We start from the raw sequence: 27,128 nt of genomic DNA, 5'->3' as shown, positions 1-27,128 counted from the left end.
TTTCCAAATACTACCACAATTTTGCCATTTTCAAAAGTTCACTATTGGCCTGGGAGTTTGGCCTACAGGTAGAGTGCTTGTCTAGTGTGCTCGATAACCCAGGTTCAATATCTTGGTACCAAAAGCAGGAAGTGGTGCTGTGGCCCAAGTGGTAGAGCTCCAGTCCAAGGACAGCACTCAGGCCCTGAGTTCAAGGTCCAGGACTGGCAAAAAAATTTCTATTGTCCCCATTTCTAATTACATTTCATTCTTTTCTCTTTCTCCCTTTCTTTCTTTCTTTCTTTCTCTCTCTCTTTTTTTGCCAGTTCTGGGGCTTGAACTCAGGGTCTGGGCACAGTCCTTGTTCCTGCGCTTCCTTTTGCTCAAGGCTAGCACTCTACCATTTTGAGCCAGTGTTACTTTCAGCTTTTTCAATGGTACTAAGTAATCAAACCCAGGGCTTCAAGTAAGTACCCTACCACTAAACAACCTTCCCAGCCCCATACTTTTTCTTTCTCAAATCTCTCTACCTTTCTACTGCCAAAAGTATTTTATTTCTGCCTTTGAGATTGTTTATATTCTAACTTATTTTACAGTTATACATGGGCAGGCTTACATGACTGGTACCTGTACCCATGTCCTGTTGGTCTGAAAGCTCACTACAAATGCGTAAATTTAGGAACCAACATTTAACTCCAAATCAGAATTTATCAAAGATCTCCAGATGGTTTGTATGCTATGAAAATTAGAAAAAAACTCTATACATTATCCTGAGAATAATATGTTAAAAAAGAAAGAAAAACAATGCCACACAGTTCTTCCCAATCATTGGTTGAAAGTTCTCACATATTTTGCATTGCTCCATCCCTTACACAGATTATATAGTCCAACATGCAGCTCTTATTAAATAACCATCTTAAATAGATCTTGAGTGTTTAGTGTCAATTATTCTATGCTTAAATACATAGCTATAGCAATGCCCTTGTTCCTAACCCTTGCCTTAACATTGATGTTTTAGGTTGGGTTCTTTTATTACATCAGAATTTGATGTGTTTTTCTGACAGCACTGGACCTAAATTCCACAGAACAGAAAAGTAGGGCTTAGTGTGTAATTAGCATTGATACTTCATTTAACACAGTAAGCGTGTTTTCCCTCTCATTATTTACTACTGAAAGTTTGTACAGTTATCTACTTCTCCTGTCATTATTTAAAATTATTTTCTCTATTAAATCAATAGTGTTAATGTAAAATGTATATATTGACATTATGATAAGTTGATATTGGTTTGCCAAAAAAAAAAAAACATCTGTAGGCTTCAAAAAGTACAAGTGTTTTAAGTTTCATAGATTTTCCAGATTGCTTTCTCAAAGAAGGGGATATATTTCACATTTACAAAAAAATGAGAATTTCTCTTTACACAATTCCCCTCAGCAATGAGAAATACGGTCAATTTGGATTTTGCCTGTGCCATGAATATGAAGTGCTATGCCACACTTTGACTCATCTTTCCCTCTTTGTGAATTTTAGTAATTTTTTCCTTCTTTGTTTTTATTTCTCTATGAATTGATTAATCACATGCTTAGTATAAACAGCCTCACTAATAAACTTTTAGTTCTGTAAGTTGTATTTATTGTGATGAAATATTTCAACTGAAGTGCATGTGTGTACCTCTATCTGTTTGCATATGTGTGAGCCTGTGTTTGTTACACTTAGATGCCCAGAAATATGCACAACATCATTAACCATGTCACTTTTCAGTGGTGGAATTTTCACTTTCATCTTTATATTTCCCAAGTTTTCCTGAATATTCTATTGTAAACAAGTGACAACACCATAAACAAGAAAGTAATTTTTCTAAATATGCAGTTTGAATGTCAATCCAGGTAAGGAAAATTCAGCTAGTGAGTAATATTAAATTTCTTCTCAATTGTGTTTATTTCAAAATATCTGGAAACACCAACCAAATATTATGAACATTTAAATATTTAACAAAGATTTTAAATATTATAAAATTCAAAATTTCTCTGGTGTAAGATAGAGTCCCTTAATACCACTCAATGTGGTAAGGCAAGAGGATTTCTTTCCGTGGGAGAGCATTTAATTTTTATGCTGTATACAGTTACAAGTTAGAGATTTTAAGCACCTCACCTTGCTGATAAAGATTCATATACTGTTTCTCCAGAAGAAGAACAAATGATGAATAAGAATCTTAGTTCAAACACACCAATGGGAATGTAAACACTCTATTTGGGCAGGAAGGGGGGCTTCTGCTCTCAGGAGATTTTGGATAATGATGGAATGTGGCTGCCATTTTGTCATTCCCAGCATTCTTATTATGAGGCGATAGGCGTCAGTTTATTAGAAGAATATTAATATGTTACATACTACAGCTGTGAAGTTGGATCTTTATATCATATTTCTATAGAGCAAATGTTCTTATTTTTAAACAGCATCATTTATCTGAATGAGAATTTTGATATTGATGAGGTTTAGTGTGATGGGAAATATTTGTATTATTGATGAAAATACTACTTAACTTTCCCAGGAAGAATTTTGACAATATGAATGAAGAGCTTTACAACTGGTTTTTTAAAAATCTATTCCTATAATTTTAATTTTAGAAATCTATGCAAAAGAAACCATTGGGAGTATGGATAAGCCTAATAGATAAAACAAAGTTACCAGTTCCTTATTTATAATAGCAAAATTTTGGAATAATGAATAGCTAAGGATATTGCAGAGATTAAGTAAATTAAATTGAACAATAAAAATCAATATAACCAGGTATGGCAGTAAACATCAATACTCACATCTTTGGTGGCTGATTCAGGGAGAACTGCAAATTCAAGACTAGATTTGACTAGATAGTGGGATGATCCCTGTCTCTAGACAAGGAAAGAAAGAGATGGGGGGAAGGAGGAGAGAGAGAAAAAAAGATAGTAGAATAAAAGACTCAAAAGCAATATAAAACCATTGAAATAATATTCATAAATTTCTATAGTGTGTGTTTTGGATATAACATTAAGCAAAAAATTATTTGAGCTGTACTAAATTCATAATGAAATACATCTTGAATTAACTTTGTTGCACGTAAAAGCAAATACAGATAATTTTCCTTATTATTTTTATGCTTTTCTGAACTTTCCATCTAGAATAGATTTGCAATATTATTTAGTCCAAAACTTTCTATTTTTTCTATGATTTAATAAAGACAGAGAAATAAAGTTCTTTAAGCATTCATTCTCATGAAATACGCAACCCAGGCTCATGTTCTTCTTTTTGATAATAATATAATCACTATTTGTTTAATGCTACTTACTTCAGTAAGTCCAGTGTATCCCAAGGGAGTTTAAATTTTATGTCTTCTTCCTATCCATTTCAATAAGATCCTTGGTCTTAACCATACAGGATTAAACTAACGATTACCAAACTTTTGGAAATCAACTTATATAATGTGGTCTTTTACCAATGTATAAGGCTGATTCAGAGTTCTGATGTTGCATATGGGTTTTTGTTTATGAACTATTTGAACTAACAAATAGCTTATTTCATCCTTCTGGAAAAGTCTGAATATCCATAATAACATATCACCTAGAGCATAGTTCTCAGCACATAATCCTAAAACCAGACAGTAACATTATCGAGAAACTAATTAGATATGCAAATTCTAAACCTACCTCTCCTCTTCTGGATCAGATCTACTTTGAATAGAGTCCAGCATTCTGTGACTTAACAAGTCTCCCAGACAATCCCAACCCCTGCCAACTCTGAGAATCACGATCTCAGCTAAAGCAGAAAGTACTGTGGTGGAACTTGGCCAAAAACCATGTTCTTTAGCAAATATCCAGTCAGGGATTCCCTCTGCCTTCTGAAAAGAGCAAACTATGCAGGTAAAATTTAGAGATGCATGCACTCCTTTCCACAGACCTCTCAGCTGATCATTTTCCTTAATTATTTGTTTGGTCACTCTGATAAGGAGTTGGAATGTTAAACAAGATGTTTTAAATTCCATGAGTTCTCTGATCTAAATGGAACATTTTGTTACATAAATGATGAGAATCCCATATAACTTTCCTATTTTTCCATTAGGGAAAGAATTCAAGTGTTATTGTAATTTAAAGTTATTATTAACTTAGTAGATGTCTTGCTTCTTGGAAAACAGATGCCTGACTGAATCTGAAGCAAGCTTACAGAGAGCCTTCCACAGGACAGGAATTCTGATCTTCAGAACAGAACTCTGTTCTTCAGTTGGTTGCTCTGTCATACAGCTACTTCCTATCATTCTGTTATTGTACTTCCTAAACTACAAAGGAGAAAATGAAACTTGAATGTCTAAAAGAATGATTCAACTATTTTGTTAATGTATGGGTTTTTCTTCAATCATTTTATAATCATTTAGATAATTACTGGGTATAAGCAAGGCATTTTTTTTGTCCAAAAGAGAATGTGACTACGTAAATAAAATAAAATATTTCTTGCCTTATTTATAATATAAAAGGAGAGATAAAATGGTCATACAAAAAAATCTATATCTTACTTTTTTACTTGGCACATTGTATATACTATTTATTTATTTGAAATAGGAAAGAGAATGGGGAAAGCAAGATGATTGGGAGGGGTGAGAAGAGGGAAAGGGGGACAAAACATGAGAGGGGTATCAAGTTTTGAGAAGTAATGCACCCATTACCTGACGAATCTTACTGTAACCCCTTTATACATTATCCCGACAATAAAATACAATTTAAAAAAACTTTAAAAACTAACAGTATAGCACAGAGCAAACTCTAGGCCTCAGAGATGTGTGAGTAATATGTGATGAGCACTGTTAGATAACTTATCATTTATAATTTGAGGAAAAGCCTTCTGACAAAATTCACATATTTACTTAGACTTATGGAATGGCAAAAAAGACTTTGTATTGTTTGGACATGGCTTGGATTTTGTATATTGAAACCAATAAAGTAGAGGGAAATTGTGTGGGCCATGAATGAGGCAAAATCTAATAGATGAGACACCTAGTAGGTTAATTGGTAGCATGTCCACAAGAGGTATTTGGTGACCCCATTGTCTCTCTGCCTTCCCATTCCGAGATGTGATCTTTCCTCCTGTAAATGAGCAAGGGACATATAGAAGAGGAAACCTTAGAGAAGAAAAACATAACAGCCATGCAAAGTAAAAAGCTCTGAAATTGGGTAGGACAGATTCCCATGATTCTCCATCCTGACTTGCAGCTATTTCTTTTTTTAAACTAATGATCCCAACAGCCATCTCTAGTGCCTAAATTCAGATTTAATTTCCTAAGTTAAATCTGCACGTTAGCTCTTTCTTTTTTAAATATCTTCATAGTTCAAATGTGTGAACAGGCATGAGAACTTGTAGCAAGGAAATGAAAGCTCCTGACACCATGGCATGACAAGCACAGAGTGCCACCCTAAGTACTATATATTCTATTAAGCAGGAATTAGCAGAGTATGTTTAAATATAATACTTAAACTCACACTCAAAATTCTTCCCATGAAAGACAGGTTAGGATTTAGCATTACTTTGAGATGCCATCCCCTGAGAAAATTATTGAATTTGTAGAACAGAAAACAATGTCTCCATTATCAAGATGAGGAAAAATACGACTGAGGTAAATATCTGGAAGACTATCCATATTGAGGAAGCTTTGGTGAAGATGAGAGAAGTAAACTAAAGCAGTTAAGAGGAAGTTAAGAAGTCAGGCACCTTTGACTCATGCCTATAACACTAGCTACTCAGCCAGTAAAGTCCCAATGAGAATCTTATCTCCAACTAAGCACCAGGATATAGGAAGCCGTGCAATGACTCACAGTGATAAAGAGCAAAAGAGCTCAGGGACAGCACCCAGGCCCAGAGCACAGGCCCTGAGTTCAAATCTCTCCATCAAAAAAAAAATTTAAGAGGGAAAGGATTCATGAAGAAAACTCCCAACCCCATAGTTCTTATGCCAATGGTTTATGCATTTTATGAAATTTGGGAAACATTATTATTCCTTGGTTAAGTTTGAAAGGAAAATTACAAGAGATGGGTCAGAATATGAAGAGCCAGACATTTCTAAGGAAAAAATGCCTGATTTTCCCTCAAGTTTCTATTTTCCAAACTGTAGATTGGATACCTATCATGAGGCAACTTTAACTATGGAAGATGAAACTCAAAGGGACCTCAATCTGGATAAAGTAAAATCCAAAGAGGGAGTGAGTTGGAAAGTTTCAGTATAAAATTGAGATTAGAAAGTAAAAGTGGTAAAAAAAAAAAAAAGAAAGTAAAAGTGGTACAAAGAAAAAACAAAGAGTAGCTGTTAAATTATGCGCTTTGGGTTGAGATGCCCCCAAATTCCTTCTCGATTGTTAAAAATATCAAAATATTTGAAGCAGCTCAATCAGATACTTCACTAGCATAATAATTGCCCCATGTCTCCAGTCTCATAACACTCCTTCAGCTAATTCACAAGCACTGTCTCTTGAAAGTTCTCATTTAAAGGAGTTTGTTTTTCTTTCCTGGAGTCTTTCCTCTATTTACATATAATCCAACTATTACTTTTACAAATTTCTTCTGCCACTCAAAGTACAGTTTAGTCTGCAGTAAAATCAAACTATATAATTTGTATAAAAATAAGTCTTTTCTATTTAAAAAATATACGAAGAAAACATTACCTTAAAATAAATTATTAAAATTTCAATGTGCACATTCTTTTAAAAATTGTAAGTGGAGGAAAGTACTTTTAATAAAAAGGTTCAAAGTGATATTAAATAATTCCCAGCTTTGGGAAATTCACATCCCAATCTGGTTTCTATGAAACTTAAAAGATCAATCAAACAATTACAAAGAAGCTTGAAAGAGAAATGCTACAGATTTCAGTAAACATCTGGTTGCCATTTTCAACTTTAAGACCCAACCCATTTAACAAAGCAGCTTAGTTTCTTTGGAATAAAGCAAGAAAGAAGGGGACACTGCCTTTTTGTTCTCTGCACAGTGGAGGGGTCACTCCAAGATCAACTTTTATAAATAAGAAAGCTTTTTTTTCTTTCAGATTTAAAGTAAATTGAACTCAAGTCCTTGTAGTATAAACAGCTCAACTGAGTTAAGGTTAAATAAACATCCCTTGAGCTCCAGTGTGTCAATTAGAGAACAAATTCTGTTTGGTTATAAATATATCAGTAATTCCATATGCAGGAAAGAAAATAATAATAAACTTGAACACACAATTACTGAGTGTAATAATATAATAAAATGGAATGGTGTAGCATTATCAGTTTTTTTATTCAATTTCTTTATTTCTTTAGTTTTTTTTAACCTCCATTTGATTAACTAAAAGTACAAAAGCTCCTCGGATTCTACCCAGAGCCTATTATTTGTACAATAAAATGTTTGTGAGATGTGTTCTGAGAGACACAACAAGGCAAAGTCACTGTGCTTTTCAAATGTGACCTTTACTCTTTTTTCTTCCTGTTAACTATTAAATAGAAAATTAAAGCCAGGGAAAGCAGCAGGGTGCTAGTTGAGGAACTGAAACAGGAACTAGATTCAAGTTTTCAAAATCCAGGAGAAACATCTGCAATAAATATGTACAAACAGTCACAGGCGCCACCCTCAAGTCTGCTTAGGCTACCGTTTCTTGACTCTTTTCTTTCTCCTTTCCCCTTTCTGTCCATACAACACAAGAATAAAAGCTAAACTAAAGCAAAAAAATCACAATAACAAGGGTTTTCATTTTCATCTTGTTTTCACACTGAAGATTTTGATCGTCACTTAAGTCACTCTCCTCCACTAAGTAGCAACTTTTTCATCTTTATCACAGACTTGCTTCTGCTCCAAGCAGACTTTCAAGTTTGGAGGAAAGACTTTTTCACTGAAGAAAATCCTGATTGATTTCAAGATGCTTATCTTTCAGTTGATCCTAGGTATACCTTCTACAGTGATTAGAAATGAATCTTAGGCTTGAACATCGCATTCAATAATGAGAATACCAAAACATTGATCCACCTATTTTTATGGCCTCCCAAAAACATTCTTGGAAATTGAAATAATCTATTTTCTCTTTACTCTTTCTTGCTACAGTCTTACTTTCTGTTGCTGAAGGTGTAGAAATACACCTTCAAGGATCTATAAATAATTCTGACTCAATGATAAAATATACTTGGTGTCATCCTGTGGGACTACATATTACTTAGATCTTACCCTGGGAGATGGTTGAAAACTTTTGGAAAATACCTATTTTCTTTTAGGCCACTGTAACCATTGTATGAGCTAAAACATTGATTTACCTACTAGTCTTGGCTATATGAAAGTAAGTAATTTGATGGTGTCTGTATATTTGGCTCTCGGGAAGCATACATCATAAAAATCATACCTCATAAGATATATTTTGTTTAAGAAAAGAAAGGAAAAAAGATTTCCATAAATTGACCACTTCACATTGTATTAAAAACTACAGAGAAATTGTAATAGATTCATATAAATATAAAGATCAGAAACATAAATATCAGAAACAGTTTTGCCAGCAGCCACTATAAATAAATCTTCAAATTAAGAATAAATTTCAAGTGATAAAGAGATACAGATTGGACAAGTTTAAAGGAGCAAGTGAATGTAAATAAAAATATAGGAGGACTGAAATACATTAATCTGGGAAGGAAATAGCTTTTTTTTCCTTTTAATAACACTAAGTGGTGATCTGTATCTTTCAGTCGATTAACTATAACTTGTAATAGTGATTTCCAAGAGCACATTTGGGTAAATTATTGGGTCATTACTGGAGGGAAAAGGCTGTGAAGGAGCATTATTTAAAATAGCATTCTCCAGCACACAATATGTCAAGTTTAACATCAATAAAAACACTGATAAGTAGTATTTATCAGAGTATTAACTGGTGTTAACTAGAGAACTCATCTATGTCCCAGCTTGGGTTGGAGTCTGTTTTGGGAACCAAGATACAATATCCTCTTCATTTGCAATGTAAATATTGCCCTAGCTCTTCTTCTTTTGCATAAGTTAATGCTGTTCCCTTAATACTCCTTTTGAAAAGGTTGCTTAAAATCTACTATTAGGCATTTGATAAGTTGAGGGGAGGAACTCTACCTTGGTCTTCTTCCTGAAATGAAAAGACTATATTTGTTTTCTTTTGTTGCTCTAAGGTACTTATTTGGACGCTCAATGCCAAAGCTAAGCCTAAATTATGCTAAGAGAAAGATCCTTCCAGGAGGGACCTAATTTTATACCTCCATCTTAGTAATTTTCTTATGCTTATTGAAACCCTTCAAATTCTTTTTAAATGAAGTTTAAAATATGTAGAAAAATTAAACATCTAAAACCCATGATATGGGGTAAGTTTATATACAGTTAGTCTAGCTATTAGAGACAGAAGACATTGTTTTTCTAACAGGTCCAGTAGGACAAATATTTATGATCTATGTTGCAATTAATCAAATTTGTTGTAGAACAAAGTCAGCCAAATATAATATGAAAATTAATAACTCTATCTACACTACCAAATACTTTATTTTTTAAAAAAAATGTAGAGAGCTAGTTTTGGCCAGGGGATTACAATTTGCCACATCAGGCAAGAAAATTTGTTAAGATTTTTTACTTTTTTGAATATCTTCAAAATGTGAAAAACCCTGAAGTTATGGAAGTAAGAGTAATTTGAAAACATTATTGTGACTCCAATTTTGCTTACAGGTTTGCATTTTGTTGCTCACATGACTTATAATATTCAGAATCTGAAAGTGTAAGAAGTATTGGGAAGTTAAAAATCCTGTTAAAAATATTCTCTTCTTCAATTATGAATACGGAATTCTAATCCAACCCTCAGTTGGCATTCCTTGGATCACATATCACATGGATTTCACTCCAGAGATTTGGTTTACCACTTTTAAAAAAAACATCTATAAAATGTGTATTTGGTTATTTGAAGTCAGATAGGGAAGGGAGGAAAACAGGATGAGAGGTGGGGGGGGAGGGAAATGGGGACCAAGACATGAGAAAGAGTATCAATGTATGTGAAGTAATGCACCTTCTATCTGGTGAATATAATGTAACCCTTCTATTAATTACAATAAAAAATATATGAAAAAACATCTATAAACATAATTACATAAACATAAAAATCTGTGATGGGCTATATACTCTATAGACAGAATGTTTTATTTCATATACTAATTTGTATTTATGACATACAAATTATGTTCTATAATCAATGTGCCAATGATTGTATATAGAAATTCCCTTCTTGAATACTTATTTGTTAAACATGACATTTGAAATACGATGTAAAAATCAATGTTAATAAATTATTTAATTAAAAACTCTATTCTTTCTTAGGCTATGATACACTGAAATACTAACTTAATAAATGGCACATACATGGTACGAAAGAGAATAATCAGATGGCAAATTATAGCTTCTCACAAATGAAAGGACCTAAGATGCATTTTTCCAAATCAGGGTATTTGGACAACCATAAAAGCATTTTTTTTTTTTGCCTATGGCATCATGTTGACTTAATTTTGAAAGGACAATTGTCTTGATAAATGTTCTCAAAAATCAACTTATAGATGCTATAATGATTTTAAACACTTGCATGGTAGGCTATTAAGTAGCATAATACATGATAACAGCAGGCTCTTGAATAATTTCATTTCTATAATTAATCCTCAAAATTATGCCTCCTCACCCATATTCCCTTCGAATAGCAGTTCCCAAACTATATGCATTAGAGCCACCTGTGTCTGTTTTACACATGTAAAATTCTAGGCCCTATTCCCAGACTACTAAACAGGAGAAAATGTTGGCTTGACTTGACTTTGTTGTCTCCAGAACTTTGATTGGGTTGGAGAAAGTTAAATCCACACCATGAGCTACTCTGAGGAAACTATTCTACAAAATTAAAAGACAATGGCGAGAATGTTGACAGGGATGACGTTGGTCAGGTGCACTGTATTCATAAACTGCTTTATTAAATGAAAACTCCTTTAAACAACTAGTTCAAGGTAATAAACAGTAAATGTAATTCATTTAAAAAAACAATGCATTGTACTCACCACCTGACTTCTGGAATTGAAACTTCTTCATACAAGTTATTAGAAATAAATACATACTTCAATAAAGCGTTAGGAATAAAAATATCACTGCTGCTTTTAACAAGGAAGTAAGAGAGAGAACTAAAATCTCCTAGGAACATAAACCCCATCCCAATAAACATCAGTATTACAACCACAAAATGAAATTATACAAAGAAAAATACTTAATATAACATTCTCATTTAGAAACTGAGATGGCCAGAGTTTTACTAAAAGGGGTAGAAAACCTAATAAAAATACAAAATTCCAAAGTCACTCTATCAGCAAAGACTGTATTTAGTAGTAGAATGCTGTCTGGCTGGCCTGTGGCCCTTTTCGTTTTCTCTAATATTTATTCTTTTCTGTCCTAATATGTTTTTCCTTATATTTTCAAGGTGGTAGAATACCACTAAAGGATGGTGCAACGATGTCACTTGAAGGGACAAGTCATGAATAGAGAGGAAAGCAGGGAATGGGTGATACACAAAGGAAACTATACCTTTTGTTTAGATTTCCATGACCACAAAAGCATTTTATGAACAGATCAACTATGCATCTGCATCCTCAGTAGCATAAGCGGGAGTATAGATTTTATTTTTAATGTAATATTACCAAAGTACAGGTTAGCAAACTGGCTTCTGTAAACATAAAAATGAAAGGTATGTGTAATAGGTTGCAAGATTATTGTGAATCATGTCCACTCCTGAAACTGCTTACCTGGGGAGATTAACTTTAGGTGTGCCCATAGAATTATTACACTGATGTTGTATACACAATAAGATAACTGGGAGCACATTTATGAAAATAACACAAAACAAAATTCCCTAAGGCTCATGATGCTACAATGGATTTTTCTTTTCTTTTTGTACTGTGTGCCTCAATATAAACATAATTTGTGGATTAGAATGGTGACCACGGAAAACAACCTGTAATTTTCTTTAATATAACTAATCGAATTTCAGGTTAGAAACACAATTGTTTTACTTTAGGCCTTGGCTGCACCTAGCGACAACTACAGTCAGTTCCCATGCTCATGAATGAGTTAAATGGTTACCCATTCTTGAGGCCCATCTAGGAGCAGTAATTTATAAGACAGCAAGAAAGCCAAGAAAGAGTTGAAGAGAAGAGATTTGAAAGCTGTGGGAATGTGGGGAAAGGGCACCACATCAGTGTTTATACTGACAAATGTTGGTGACATCTTGTAGTTATCTTCTGCCATCCATCCAGCAGCTCCTTGGCTGCCATGTTCTATTGCCTTCTGGCTATTTTTGCACCTCTTGATGCTTGGAAATTGCAATTTAATCCTCCGTGTTCTTACTTTCTTTCTTTTTTTTAACTTCCCCAGAGATTTCAAAGGAGAGAAGAGATGTAATCCATCTGTTTTACAGCTGGAGGAAATTAAAAATGGCAATTGAATTGATGTTGAAATGCAGACACAGTCCACATTATATCTACAGCAACTCAGGGGCAGCTGGGCAGAGGCTGGAGACAGCAGGAATGTTAGACATAATAGCATATCATGTCATCAAGGCCACTTGCTCCCAGGAAACACTTTCACGTGGCAGCATGCAGCAATAAGACAATCCATCACCCCACTTATTGACAGGAGGAAATCTACTGTCAGAAGACATCCCATTAAACAATTCTTATCTTTTTCTCTATACCAATAGGTATGTTAATAAATAGGTTATATAAAATACTTTTATAGAGATTCAAAAGCTTTAGATTGACCCTCTTAATATGAAATCAATTCACATGAAAGTATGAGGTTTACAAAGTTTGTTTTCAACTCTCATTAATATCCCATAGTTTACATATTTCTTTTGATGATTCTCACTTGATTCTAGAACACCAGTGCTTTAGATTTTCATTCTACTCTTGCAGGGACAAGCCAGTAAATAGAATTCAAACACCTGTGTATGCTCATGCCCCACACATTGTGCAAATTAAGATATTCTTCCTTCTCATTCAAATGTATCTTTTGGGGTTCTAGTCCTTGAGAACACTGAGAGAATAGTAGCTTTCTGACAGTGCATACCATCCATCTCCAGACCTTCTCAGAAAGACTTTCTCGAATCTTTCACCAGCTTAAGCCAGCAGAAGCCACCTAGCTGAAAAAGCAGCATTATAATTATGATCAAATTATAACAAGATAATATTTTGCCAGCAAGGTCTGACTACTCTTTCCCAAGGGAAACTATCTTAAAGATGTGCAGTTTATTCAAAATATGTTCCCTTTCCTTTTAATAAATAGTAAACACACTGTCAGCCCTTCATATCCACTACTTCTACATCCACAAGTTCAAACTATCACGGCTCAAAAATATTTCTCAAATATTGCATTTGTACTGACTTTTTCTTGTCATTTGTTTCTTATGTATTGCAACATAACACTATCATATGGTATTTGCATTGAATTAAGTATTATGAGTGAAGTATTTAAAATATATGTGGAACATAGGAAGCTATGCTCTTCTATAGATTATGGAATGTGCCTCCGGGGATTCCTGGGCTCAGTTCCCTATAGATAATGAGGAGAAGTCTTCTCTCTATCTTGGTAGGTTCCATGATGACAGCTCTGTGTGGGATAATTGGACAAAGAAGAGACAAGGACAACAAGGGATAAGGAGGAAAAACAGAAAATGGGATATGAATCTTCCCCCTCTATCATACTCTCTTACCCATCACCAGATATATAATAGGTGACTTCAGCTTTTAAAGTTTCAATTTCTTCTTCAGAAACCTGGATGAGATTGGTAGTACTTACTCATTGTCAGTGGGCTAGAGTGAGTGTTAAATGAAGTCATGAGTACGGATTTAAGCATGCCATCTATTCCATGGTTAGTTGTTCAAGAAATATTTGCTGCCATTATTCTTGCCCTTTTATCTCTCACCATCTGCTCAATTTTAATTTCAAATAACTTGTTTTTTGTTTTTAAAAAACTTGTCTCTTATTTTTCTCTTCAAATGAAGGAATAAAAGTATTTAAGGAATAATGGCATGAATAATAAATATCCTTACTTCTTTCATATTTAGAGCCATCTGTGAATCACATTTAAGCCAGCTTCTCAATTTTCAGCACATTCTACCAGCAGTCAAATGAAGTAGCAATTTTCTTAAAATATGAAGCAGTTTGGTATTAGGCAGAATATGTATTCAAGCTCATAAACATAAACATTTTTAATGTAGCACTTAAATATGAACTGTGTAGCTCCAAAATGCTACAAAAAATAAACAAAAAATAATTTCAGGAATAAAGAGGTCTAGTTAAGGAAAAGTTGTGGAAAAAAATTTAAAGCTATATTTTTCTATGATATGAGAAAGTTGATCATGTATAAAAAAATGTAGTTTTGTGAAATTGTTTTAGAAGGAAAGAGCAACTCATGTTTGAAATCATTTACATGAAATTTCAAGTCACTTTGGTAATTGCTTCTGATTATTCTGACCTTGTTCTAGCAGTCTTTGCCTTGGGTCAGCACTGAGCTTTTCTTCAATGATGACAACTGTGTAGCCTTGTTGGGCAAGAACTTGCTGGTAAAGCTTCAGCGCTGTTTTTCTGTAAGCAGGAGGCTTGTAGAGTATGGCCCTTCGGCTGTGATGGCCAAAGTGTACCTCAATTGAGTTTTCAATCTAAGGAAAGAAGGAAGACATAAAAATTCAGGATAAAGGATATGTGCTGTGGTCTCTATGTCATTTGCTGGGTTATCCTATCTAAATAGAAGTAATACAGATTTCCTAACAAAGGGTAAAAAAAATTAAAGCAAGCTATTTGCTCTGGAGGGTAAAATTTTGCCCTTTTCTCTGTGGATGAAACTGAGTTTACTTGAAAATCGAGAGATGGTTTATTGTTTGAGTCTTAGACCATCATGTGTCTGTTTCACCTAATTTTCCCTTTGGCTTGGATAAACTCAACACATAATTCCTTTTTAATATAAAATTTTACTTTTATTCAAACCAAATCACAGTGGTGCTGATTGTGATAACCACTATTGGGGAAAGTCCCATCCATATACCTGCCTGTAGCCCTGCCAGTGGACTGGCAGAGCTGGTGACACCTGTATGAGCATGCCCCTTGTGGCTGGTGGAACACCACCGTTGTACAGACACTTTGTACATCAGGGGTGAGGGAGCGTTTTCTAGATTGTGGGAGGGAGGGTAAAATTGGGATTTTGTTTTGTTTTTCCTTTTTTGATGGGGTGTGTAGTACTCAGTTTATGCCCTAAAATAACGTGTAAAAACCCCTGAAGTATTGTATGGGTATGGGTGTGTGTGTGAGTACATTTGTATATGTCTGGCAATTAAACCTTTGTCTTCTGAAAAAAAATTCAGGATAAAAAAGATCATGCATATTCTTGAAGGACATTATTAATATAAACTCAAGAGCTATTTACAAAGGTAGTCTTTGCTTTTTTCACTGGAAATGAAAGACAAATTCACTGCAAGACCAAAAAAGACAAAGCTAATCTCACAGTAAGAACAGAATGTTCTCATTGTTATTGAAAGATTTTTTTATTATCCAGGTAATATATAGAGGGGTTACAGTTACATTCACCAGGTAGTAGGTGTATTACTTCACATACATTGATACCCCTTCTCATGTTTTTGTCCCTATTTTCTTCCCCCCATTCCTTTCCATTCATCTTGTTTTCCCCCTTTCACTTTTTGAAAAAAAAAATTTTTAAATTAGGCCATTAACAGGAGGGATCGCTACTACACTGTTGGTGGGAGTGTAAACTCATTCAACCACTATGGAAAGCAGTATGGCAGTGCCTCAAAAGACTAAACATAGAGCTCCCCTATGACCCAGCAATTCCACTATTTGGCATTTACCCAAACTTCCACAAACAAGGACATACTAAAGCCACTAGCACAACAATGTTCATTGCAGCTCTATTTACCATAGCAAAGATATGGAACTGACCCAGACGCCCTCAGTATATGACTGGATCAAGAAGACGTGGTATTTATAGACAATGGAATTCTATGCTGCATCAGAAAGAATGTCATTGCCCCATTTGTAAGGAAATGGAAAAACCTAGAAAAAATCATATTAAGTGAAGTAAGCCAGACCCAAAGGAAGATAGGCTCAATGGTTTCCCTCATTTGTAATAATTAGTACACATCTAGGACTCTCCTAGCAAAGGATTACAATAGGTCAAAACCTAGGTACATGAGATCACATAGGATGAGGCTAAATGAAAGGATCTCTAGGATACAGAAACAAGAGCTTTATCTTGTGTGATTGTTGTTCTTACTGTACTATATTATTTCTCTTCTCCTTTTTTGCCCTTTAGTTAATCTTGTATTGTTACTGTATCTGACTAGTTTACCTGGTATATTGCATATACGTTTATTTGTTTATTTGAAATAGGAATGGGAAGGGAGAAAAACAAGATGATTGGGAGGGGATGGGGATAGGGAAATGAGGCAAAAACCATGAGAAGGGTTATAAATGCATGAGAAGTAATGCACCAACTACCTGGCAAATGTAACTGTAACCCCTCTATACATTACCCCGGCAATAAACAATTTTTCAAAAATTAGGTCATTAAGTATAGAGGTCCTTAGGGAAAAACAACATCACAGAAATACAAAGTTCAGCGCTAACTGAAAACATAAATTAATAGCAATGACTGTCATTTATATTGTGCTTTTATAAATGAATTTCAGGGGCCAGGAGTTTGGCCTAGTGGTAGAGTGCTTGCCTAGCATGCGCGAAGACCCGGGTTCAATTCTTCGGTACCACATACATAGAAAAAAAGCCAGAAGTGGTGCTGAAGCTCAAGTGGTAGAGTGCTAGCCTTGAGAAAGTCCAAGGACAGTGCTCAGGCCCTGAGCCCAAGCCCAGGACTGGCAAAAAATAAAAATAAAAAATAAATGAATTTCAGTGGCTTCATTTTTAACTGCTATTTTAGATATATGAAGTAGAGACTACAACTTAGAGAGGATGGTTTTCACGTTGAAATAACATGGTCAAGAATAGATATAGTTGGGTGTGATGGCTTGTAATCCTAGTTAATTGGAAGACATAGATTGGGAAGATTGCAGATACATTTCTATATAAACCAGCCTAGATAGAAAGTTAGGCACTATTTAAAATATAACAAAAGCTAACTGACTCAAGTGATAGAGTACCTATCCATATACCTCAGCAAATATGAGGCCTTGAGTTCAAATCCTACTACTACTAAAATAGATCAGTGGAGAATATTGCTGATAGGCAGTCCAAGAGCTCTTTGGAGATGTACAATGAAGTTCTTTTACCCTAATTACTGTAGACCAGAACTCAAATGTATCTCAGTGAGGCAGATGTGCTTCAAGTTTGTGAGAAAAGAAAAACTACTGAAGTGTAGTATTTCTAGATTCTTCTCACAACAGCTTTGGGCTGCTGTTCAACTCCAGGTCACTGCAAATTATTCAAATATTATCTCTTTCAACAGTTTTTTCTGAAGTATGTATTTCCATCAGCATTTATGAACAAAGATAGCATTCCTTCCTCAGGTAGCTCCTCAAAAGACAGATCTGCATTACTGATACATTTGTCCTGTCTGTCACAGGGCACAAATTGCAACATATAACTTAACAAAGGAACTAAGTTAACACATGGCAATATTCTATCAGAATGGTTTTTTCCAAAAGAATACTTTATTGAGATTAAATAGTTACATATAATTCACAGTACTGTAGTATAGTTATTCTTAGCTACAGTCACAAACATTTTTTTACTTTCATAATACTAAGCATCATCATTCTAGTCTACAAAATTTACAAATGTTGAAATACACAAAAATCTCTAGCCTTACATAGAGAAAAAAGTTTAACTCTTTGAACACTGACAATAAAAGCATTCCTGCCAGATGAGGTATTATGTACATTTCTTCCCTTTGCTAGGGTGTCAGTTGTTCCCTCTTCCTCTCTCATTCTCTCCTTTCCATCACCGCCCTTGCACTGTTAGTTCCGTTTCATCAAGGTATGGTGCCTCTGATGGGTCTCGCTGCCTCTCCTTGTCACCTGCTTTCCACTGACTCTGTGCTCTCCTCCCATCACCCTTTTAGGTGTGTTCATGTATACCTCATATGCAAGGTACCCCAAATATAGAGTCATCTAATCTCTACCAGAATCTTTGAAGATGTGCATGAAAATAAGATGAAATGGATTTGGAGACGAACCCTTTGAGGATAGCAACTTATATGTAATTGCTCAACATTTGCCATGTGAAAGTACAGAGTTCAGAGCTGGGAATGGGGCTTAGTGGTACAGTGCTTGCCTAGCATACATAAAACCCTGCATTTGATTCATCTGTACCCCATAAACAGAGAAAGCTAGAAGTGGTGCTGTGGCTCAAGTGGAAGAGTGTTAGCCTTTAGCAAAAGAAGTTTAGGGACAGTGTCCAGGCCCTGAGTTTAAGTCCTAGGACTGGAAAACAATAAGTTGTTTTAAAAGTATAGAATTTAGCCTAGTGAGTACAGGAAAACACAAAACTTGAGGACCAGAATTTGAGTTGTCTCTCATCATCAGTACTATTTGTGTCATCTTTGATAACATCTTCCTACTGAGAAAGTTACTTAGAGAGTCAATATTTGCAAAGTGCTTGGAACACAGAGAGTGTTATGTGTGTGTGTGTGTGTGTGTGTGTGTGTGTGGTAGGATATTATAAAGAGGAATGACTTGAGGAAAGTTTCTAAGTTAAGCCCTGCTTGGCACATGCTAATATAAGTACTTATTTTGTGTATGATGACTGTGACAGAAAGGACTAGCACACCAGCTAATCTAGCTGTCTCTACATGGTATTTTAGGAAAGCATGCTTGATTAGCTGTTTTGCTTTGTTAATGAATATTGTATTGTATTGAGAATGAAACTATTTAAACTCAAGATTTTACTTGCAAGTTGGGATTTGGCTTTCTATCAATGCCATTAATTGCAATGATAAACTTATAAGGAGGGTTTGATAGGGAATGTAAGTTGACCCTCTGAGAACCAAGCAGACCTTACAGGCCAAAGTAAACAAATAGGCGTCTAGGTGAAAGGGAAAGACAGATGCTTCCAAATATATCAGCGTTACTCAAGCAAAACACACAACATCCGCCCTTCCCTTCTCACATTGTGTTCTTACGTAATCACAGGTCACAAGATGATCTTCTCTGTGTTGCTGGAATTTCACAGGAGAGGACAGCATTTTAAAACTTGAGTTCGGAAGATACTATCACTCTTTGTCCCCACACAGAATCAACTTAAGCAAGAGTGTTGTAACTTCTATTAGTTTATCTTCTATTGACCAAATTCTAAATAAAGTATACGTCCTGGTAATACTTTTTAAGTAACCTTTGTAACTTGATACAAAATTGTAGGTCACATCTTCAGACTATAGAGAATTAATAGGAAATGAGGTTGTCAGTAAAAAAAAAATGTTGTATTATCCTGTAATTCAAACTGTTCTTGTCCTTGTAATATTTATAACACACTTGTATCAGCAGAATGGTCCAATACCAAAGGGCAAGAACAGTTTTAGCTGATCTGATGACAGGTGCACACACTGCTTAAGTGCAATAAAAACTATGTGAACAATTATCTCAACCACACTAGCAAATGTGGAATTACCAATTGTGAATTGTAGTGCTTTGGGAAATAAGAGCTTTGATTTGTTCCTGCTGTGTTGAAGATGTATTTTAGTGGAAGGATTAACTTACACCTTCACTTGAGATGTACAGTCCAGAGGACCAGAAGTCAGAAGAGAAGAAGTGCTCCTGGATAGCCATACTAGGATTCCCCAATTCCTTTCTTGAGACATTTGCAAAATACTTCCACAGAAACTACTTTGCTAGACTGCCTGCAATGTGTCTTATAACTACGTGCTTTACTTACACTGGTAGAACTTCAAAATTTTATATTACCTTAGATAAAGTGGAGGACATAATATTATAAATAAAGTACAAAACGGGGTAGGTATAGGATAAAACAAGAGAAGGGCTGGGAATTCCAAATCTGGACTTGAATTCTGTCTCTGTCATTCCTTGATTCATCTACTAGGGCAGGTTTTCTGTTGTGTGTAGAGAAAGGAACAAATCTTAGCTCATAAGGTTGCACTAGATGATAAAAATATTCAGCATAGTGCTGTAATAATAAATGATGCTAAATGTGTGAGTCAAGTTATATTATTAATGCTTGATTAGTTCTCTATATTAGAAATTCTATGAGCCTTTCAAGTATCATGGTTTAGTATCTGTCATATAAAAAGTTTTTACAATAAATTACATATTTCCATATAACCAATATAAGATTCCCTCTGTGAGAGTCATCATAATTGAATAATTTATCTGTTGGTTTATTATTTATATTGTTTATTGCTGGGTCCCTACATAAGAGTATAATCTGTATCTATCTATCTATCTATATCTATATATATATATATTATCTGTTGTGTTCACTTTTGTTTTTTTGCTACTCACAAGCAATAATTGACATTAAGAAAAAAATATTTTTTTAATAAATGAAATCAAATATTTCCTTCATCAAGGCTTAGAATTTTGCTATGACACTCACATGAAATGTCTGTAATGGGAAGCAGTTAAAATTTATATCAATAAGTGTTTTCATATACTTGTGAATTACAGTAAGCATGACATAATAGATATTCTAACAAAATAATTGATATATATTAAAATATTGAATAAAATAGCATTATTAAAATACATTCTTTTTATGTTTATTTTTAAATTGTAATTAATAGAAGGGTTACAGTTATATTTTCCAGATAGAAGGTGCATTACTTCACAAACATCGATACCCCTTCTCATGTTTTTGTCCCCATTTCCCTCCCACCACCCTGCCCCCTTCTTGTTTTCACCCCTTCCCTTTTCTATTTCAAATAAACAAATAAATGTATATACAATATACCAGAAAACAAGGTAAGATACTGTAACAATCTGAGAATAAGCAAGGGAAAGCAAAAGAGATGAGAAATAACAGTATGTTAAGAACAACAATGTATGTGAATTAATGCACCTTCTATCTGGCAAATATCATGTAACCCTTTTATTAGTTACAATAAAAAATATAAAAAAAGAACAACAATCACATGTTAAGAACAACAATCACACATTGTATCCATATCCTTTCTCCATATCCTGGAAGTCCTTTCATTTAGTCTCATCCTATATAGCCTTATGTATCTGGGTTTTGAGCTATTGTAATCCTCTGCTAGGAGAGTCCACAGTTTTTACTAATTAAAATACTATATTCTTTTTGTTTACTTGTCCGCCGTGGGGCTTGAACTCTGGGCCTGGGCCCTGTCTCTGAACTCTTCAGCTCAAGGCTATTGCTCTACTACTTGATCCACAGTGCAACTTCTGGTTTTCTGGTGGTTAATCAGAGATAAGAGTATCATGGACATTTCCTGCGCAGGCTGGCACTGAATGGCAATCCTCAGACCTCAGCCCCCTGAGCAGCTAGGATTACAGGCATGAGCCACTAATGCCCTGCTAGTATTATACTCTTAATTACCTATAGCATTAAAAAGATTTCACCTACCCTGACCATAAAATCAAGAAATAAAAATCTTTAAAGTATTATAGGGATGAAAAATAAAATGTGCTTTTTCCACTCAACAGAAAGGATTTGGGCAGATTTATTGAGATAGCATTTATGACAGCTTTTGATGCTTAAATACAAATCACAAAGTGGACTTCCACTTTGTCATAGATGACTAAAAGGTAATTTTCCTTCCTGGTCCAGATTTTTGGCATTTAAAAAACATTACAGTATCTATCATGGAGAGTCATGTTTTCATTTTTCTTCTATAAGAATAAAATACAGAAGCCGGGAGTTTGGCCTAGTGGTTAAAGTGCTTGCCTAGCATGCACGAAGACCCGGGTTCGATTCCTTGGTACCACATATATAGAAAAAAAGCCGGAAGTGGTGCTGAGGCTCAAGTGGTAGAGCTCTAGCCTTGAGAAAGTCCAAGGACAGTGCTCAGGCCCTGAGCTCACGCCCAGGACTGGCAAAAAAAAGAAAAAAGAAAAAAAAAGAATAAAATACAGATTCTATTCCCCATTGGTGAAATGTACACTTATTTTAGTGAATGTAGGGGGAAAAAATGAAGAGTTTTTCTAGGTTTCATGCCATACTTTCCATACTTTTTTAACTTAAAGTTTGTCTTATGACTGCAAGATACTTTTGGACCTATACATTTCTGGATATGTAGCAGAACCTTTTAAGAGGACCCTTACCTAAATGAAGAATTAATGAACCCAGGTTTGCATCTTAAGTTGATTACAGTCAATTTCAAGCCCATCACAGAATTAACTTACCTACTTGCTCTTTGTTACTGAGCACCTTCTGATTGTAGCACTTCTACACTATATATTGGAGATACCTAAACCTTCAGTATCCAATGTTAAACAAGTTTACTCATTTGTGAAATAATAGTGAAAAAAACAACGAAGATTGAGGTTTTTTTTTTAGCTTTTCGTTACCGTAACAAAAGACTGAAATTATCCCTAACAGAGCTGCAACAATGCAATACCCACCTAAAGCATCCCTGCCTAAGCCATCATCACTCATCTCTCAACCTTCATAGTAGCTCATTATGTATTATTTATGTATTATGTATTATTAATTAAAAGTCCACCCCTCCTAACATTTGGTTCCAAGAGGGCCTACATGTGTCTGCTCTGGCCATTGTTCATGTAGCCACTGCCTGGATCTAAATAAGAGGATATAGACGCATGAAGGATTAAGTGGAGCACTTGTGCAAAGTATGAATGCATTACATATAAACATAGTCATATTCGTGCTCTTAATTATTTTACTTACTATTGGGTGAAAAAAAATACTCAGAAAAAATAACAACGGAGACTTTACAGTCCAAAAATCTTCATGATCTCTCATCACCAATACCTGTCTCCTCTAGTTCATTTCAACTGCCCACTCTGGCAACAACAACTTGGATTTTGTGACTAACCACATATCCCTTCCTCTAAAGTTTTTAATGACACCATTTCTTACCCAATCACACACATTGTCTTCTACCCTATCTCATTGATTCCACTAATCATGTCCTCTAATTGAGTAAATTTTTATTAGTCTTTACAGGTAAGCCCAACTGTGACTCCTTTTTACTAAAAATCATAGCAGAGCAAAGAGGAGGGGTGTGAAGAAGCCTTGTGAATCCCAGCAACTGTAGTTGTGATGTACATGAGCCTCTCATGTAGAAAGAAAAGAAGAAGGTTAACCCTCACCCATAGCATCGATCTTAAACACAAAGAGATATTTAAGAGGGAATAAAAGCAAATAAACAAGAAAACAGTAACAGCAAACTTTCCTGGAGTCTGGGCGTTTTCCCATGTCTCTGATATTCCTTCTCCCCTACCAACATGGAGGGAATTCTCTTCTCTCTGTTTTTCCCCAGTTTCCCTTGTTCTCTCTCCCTCCTGCTCCCCTCTTCTTTTTTTAGCTGTGTTTAAATCACATAAAGCATGTTTTTCACCCTCTTCTCCAGGCTTTGCCTCCCACTAACTCAAGATTTCTTGCCTTGGGATGCCACCCACGATGCACAGCTGTGGACCATCAGTTTACTATTTACTGTAACTTTCCAGACATAACAAAGACCCAGCTGAGATGATAAAAACACATGTAATAGCTGGGAGATGGTTTCCCTGATAGCTGCATTCAAGATACATTTTTTAAGGATAGGATAGAACCTGAAATGAGACCAGAACAGAAGGACATACTTAGCTTTTTGTTTGTCTTCTTCACTTTTGCATTTTGGAACAAATAAAAACTATTCCTGAGTATCTCTCTAGTTTCTCCTTCTTCCTTCTGCCTTGTTCATTCTCTACTACACTCTTGTCCCTTCCCTGGCCCTCTCCACCTCAGACACTTGCATAGAGCTTACCAGGAGGAAGAAGTCACTGTCTTTGCCTCCCAAAGCCCTGGTCCCATTTAGAGATCTGCTCTCCAGCTGACACTCCCCCTTGACTTTCCCGCCTTCCTGGGGTCAGTCCTCATGACAGAACATCCTCCAGAATGAAAGAAATATGGGACTGACAATCCACTCTTATGAAATAAGCTGAGCACAAGGAGAGACCTTGTTCCTTTGAATCCTATAAAAATAATAGCAAGTTTCTGCCCACTGATGGCCTACACAATGAGTCAGTTCAGCAATTCAGCCTTAAAATAGTAAGTCTATACAAAGGGCATGCAACAGAAAAGAAAGAACATCAGGACCATTACCACATTAATTGTAATACCTAAACCGGCATGCAGGGAGTCAAACATTTTCATAGATGCCAAACACTTACAGAGTTGGAGGCGTTTCCAACAACACTCCAAGGCTATCTGAATTCCAACTCTCCCTTTCTTTGCTATTCTCCATTCCTTATTAAGTGACACTCCATAAGCACTAAGTAATGTGTCGCACTTTCCTCATCTGTGAAGGAGCACTATTACCTCTCATTTTATGAGTCAGACTAATGGAAGAATCAAAAAAGACTGAAACCATTTTATAGGAGCCTCTAAGAATATATAGTCCCTTACAAAGAAAGGCTTTATTAAATAAGCATCTCCTGAAGAGATTGCCAGATTAAAGAACCTGTTCAGAAAAAAAGAGTCAAATTATATTTTAAACCTTAAAATGATCAAACATATTTCCTGTTTATGACTTAGAATTTGTGGTCACCACTGTCTAGTTTTGGCACCTTCCCACAGTATTTGCCTACTCAATTCCTGAGTTACTTGCTGAATATTCCTTCTCTTCCCTCCATGTTCTCAACGACAAAGCTTGTTACCAAACTTTGCAACACCCTTCCTGCTTCTGACCCCAACTGTCCTTCAGCTCTACTTTCCTCTGTCATGTCATCTCGGCAGTGGGTCATCTAGGGAGAATATGTGGCAGCCAGCCTGCAATCTCTTTCTGGCATCAGAGCACAAATGTTCTTCTCTGGGCAGAGTCCAGCCTAAGGAAACACCTGCCGGATATAAGGTAGAATTCAGGCACTGAATTGGGGATTAAGAGATTCGCTATCTACTGTCTATCCAGTCACATATTAATACCCCCTGGGAGAGAAGGATAATGTTCTCAGCTCACTTTACCTATGTAAATTACATAGAGATTACATCTCTCACCTCTCTGTCTTTTCCCCTACTTAGTATTCAAATCTATACAGTTCAACTGGACTTTCCCCAGAAATTCAAGTGATTAAAAATGAGTGGTAAACACACTCTATGCAGAAGCCCCTACAGCTTAAGGCAGCTAAGGTCAATTCCAGTTCTTGTTAAATGCCAAGTTACAGGATACTGGAACACTGCAAACCTAACAGCATTTCCTATTTCTTGCCTTTCCTATTTAGGAATCAGAGTGTTAAGAATAATAGGAGAAAGTTTCTTAACTATTCCAATTACCACAGTCCATATAAGAGGAATAAAACAAGTTTATGGTACATCCAGGTATGTCTTGCCTTCTTGGCTGTTCTGAAGATAAATGTGGCTCTCCACACTACTGCTTCCTAGTCTTATTAGTTTGTTAGCCACTACTAATATACAACTTTATCTCTCTGTGGAGATGACCTTGGATAATGCTTTCCCCAGCTTGACTGAGTCCTATGAACCCTTCTGCGTCCCCTCTGGAACTTGCATGGAGCCTCACTTGTTCCAGCTTTCATTGCCAGAAGCTATCACACTGACAAAAATTCCTCTCAAGATCAGTTCTAGAGCTCCCCAAATTACACACTCATTCTCAAATGCTTAAGTATCATAGCCACTTTCATGTTCCTAAATCACAACTTGGCAGGCAAGTGTCAATATGCAGTAATACCAGAACATAAACACTAGTTATCTAATACTGGTATCAAATTTTTAAACTCCTAACCTCTTAATCCTTTTGTTAAAGGAGAGATTGTACTGCATCATAGCTGTTAGCTTTCTTCTGTGGCTGGCCTGAGGGAGAAAAAAGGAGTTAATTCTTAAAGAGTATAACAAAAACTACCTAATCTAGAATATTTAGTCTTTTCAATAAAGCAGACATTGAGGCCATCATTAAAATGGTGGAAGACCTAGATGGGAGTGTTGAATTCTGGATTTTCTACTGAAAGTACAAAAAATTCAAGTGTTGCAGAGCATTGCTGGGAATCCTGTATTATGTTCACTTCATGACCATGTCCCAGATCCTGTTCATCCATTTATTTGACATGGCTTGTGCTAGGAATCGTGTAAGGTTCATCTCTGCCCTGATCTACTTGTCAGTAATTTATGTGAATGTTTCATTTTAATTTCTGTTCGCCTTACTTTAGGGTATAGTTGTCTTTTTACAAATGCTTTGAGGTTTTACTAAAAATTGTCCTGAAGATTGTGTGCACAGAATCATGTGCCTATCTTTGGGACATGTGGCATACTCCCAGTTTTATTTCAGAAAAGAAGTTTCTAGTGAAATGCTATTGTTTTGTACTAAAGTAGGAAAGAATTCTAACTGCTTGAAGCTTATGCATGTGAAACTACACATTTCACAAGTACAGTTTTTATACCTCCAATAAGCCAAGTTCATTTAAAGCAAAGGAAGTACTCTTTTAACATTTCTTTGCAAGAAACATAGGAAGCATACTTCCTTTGTCTTTATTCACTCGTCCACAAATAAAAGTATTTGTGTTCCAAATTTATCTGCTTTAAATAGGCATGCAATTCAAATAAAAACTTGAAAAAATAGGCTTACCCTGTACAGTGAGGATTTTCAGATGTTTAAAAAATAGTTTTTGAAGCCCTGATAAGTAAAAGAAAGAAGGGAAATCCAAACAACTTCTGCTCCCTGAATGTGTCTAGTAGGAAACACACTGCTCCATTTGAAAGTCAACTTTCTCATCGATGCTTTGTGAAGGTCAATACATTTCTTTACAGCTGAGGAAAGTTAATTTCCGGTTCCATTTTTTTTCTGGAACATTTGTGCACTTTTGCTAAATTAATGCTAGATTTTTCACTAGGGAAGAAGCAGGCTTAACGTTGAAACTATTGGAATTTTATTATACTTCCTATTGCTTGTTAAAGAAAAAGTGAAACATCAAAAGGAAATTCAATTATGACAGCA

General features: G+C 35.3%; 1 protein-coding gene across 2 annotated transcripts in view; it reads right to left on the bottom strand.

Moving 5' to 3' along the window:
• Cped1 (cadherin like and PC-esterase domain containing 1) overlaps nucleotides 1-27,128 on the bottom strand; it is a 252,245-nt gene that overhangs the window by 209,607 nt on the left and 15,510 nt on the right. For both annotated transcript variants that reach the window (XM_090333210.1, XM_090333211.1), the window contains exon 3: nucleotides 14,505-14,688. In XM_090333210.1, the coding sequence (XP_090189336.1) occupies nucleotides 14,505-14,688 (184 nt within the window). The remainder of the gene's footprint in view (nucleotides 1-14,504; nucleotides 14,689-27,128) is intronic.

Source organism: Megascapheus bottae, chromosome 5 (assembly GCF_031878675.1).
Source record: "Megascapheus bottae isolate mThoBot1 chromosome 5, mThoBot2.hap1, whole genome shotgun sequence".
In the NCBI taxonomy this organism is placed as follows: domain Eukaryota; kingdom Metazoa; phylum Chordata; class Mammalia; order Rodentia; family Geomyidae; genus Megascapheus; species Megascapheus bottae.
This window is presented reverse-complemented; position numbering and strand designations above follow the sequence as displayed.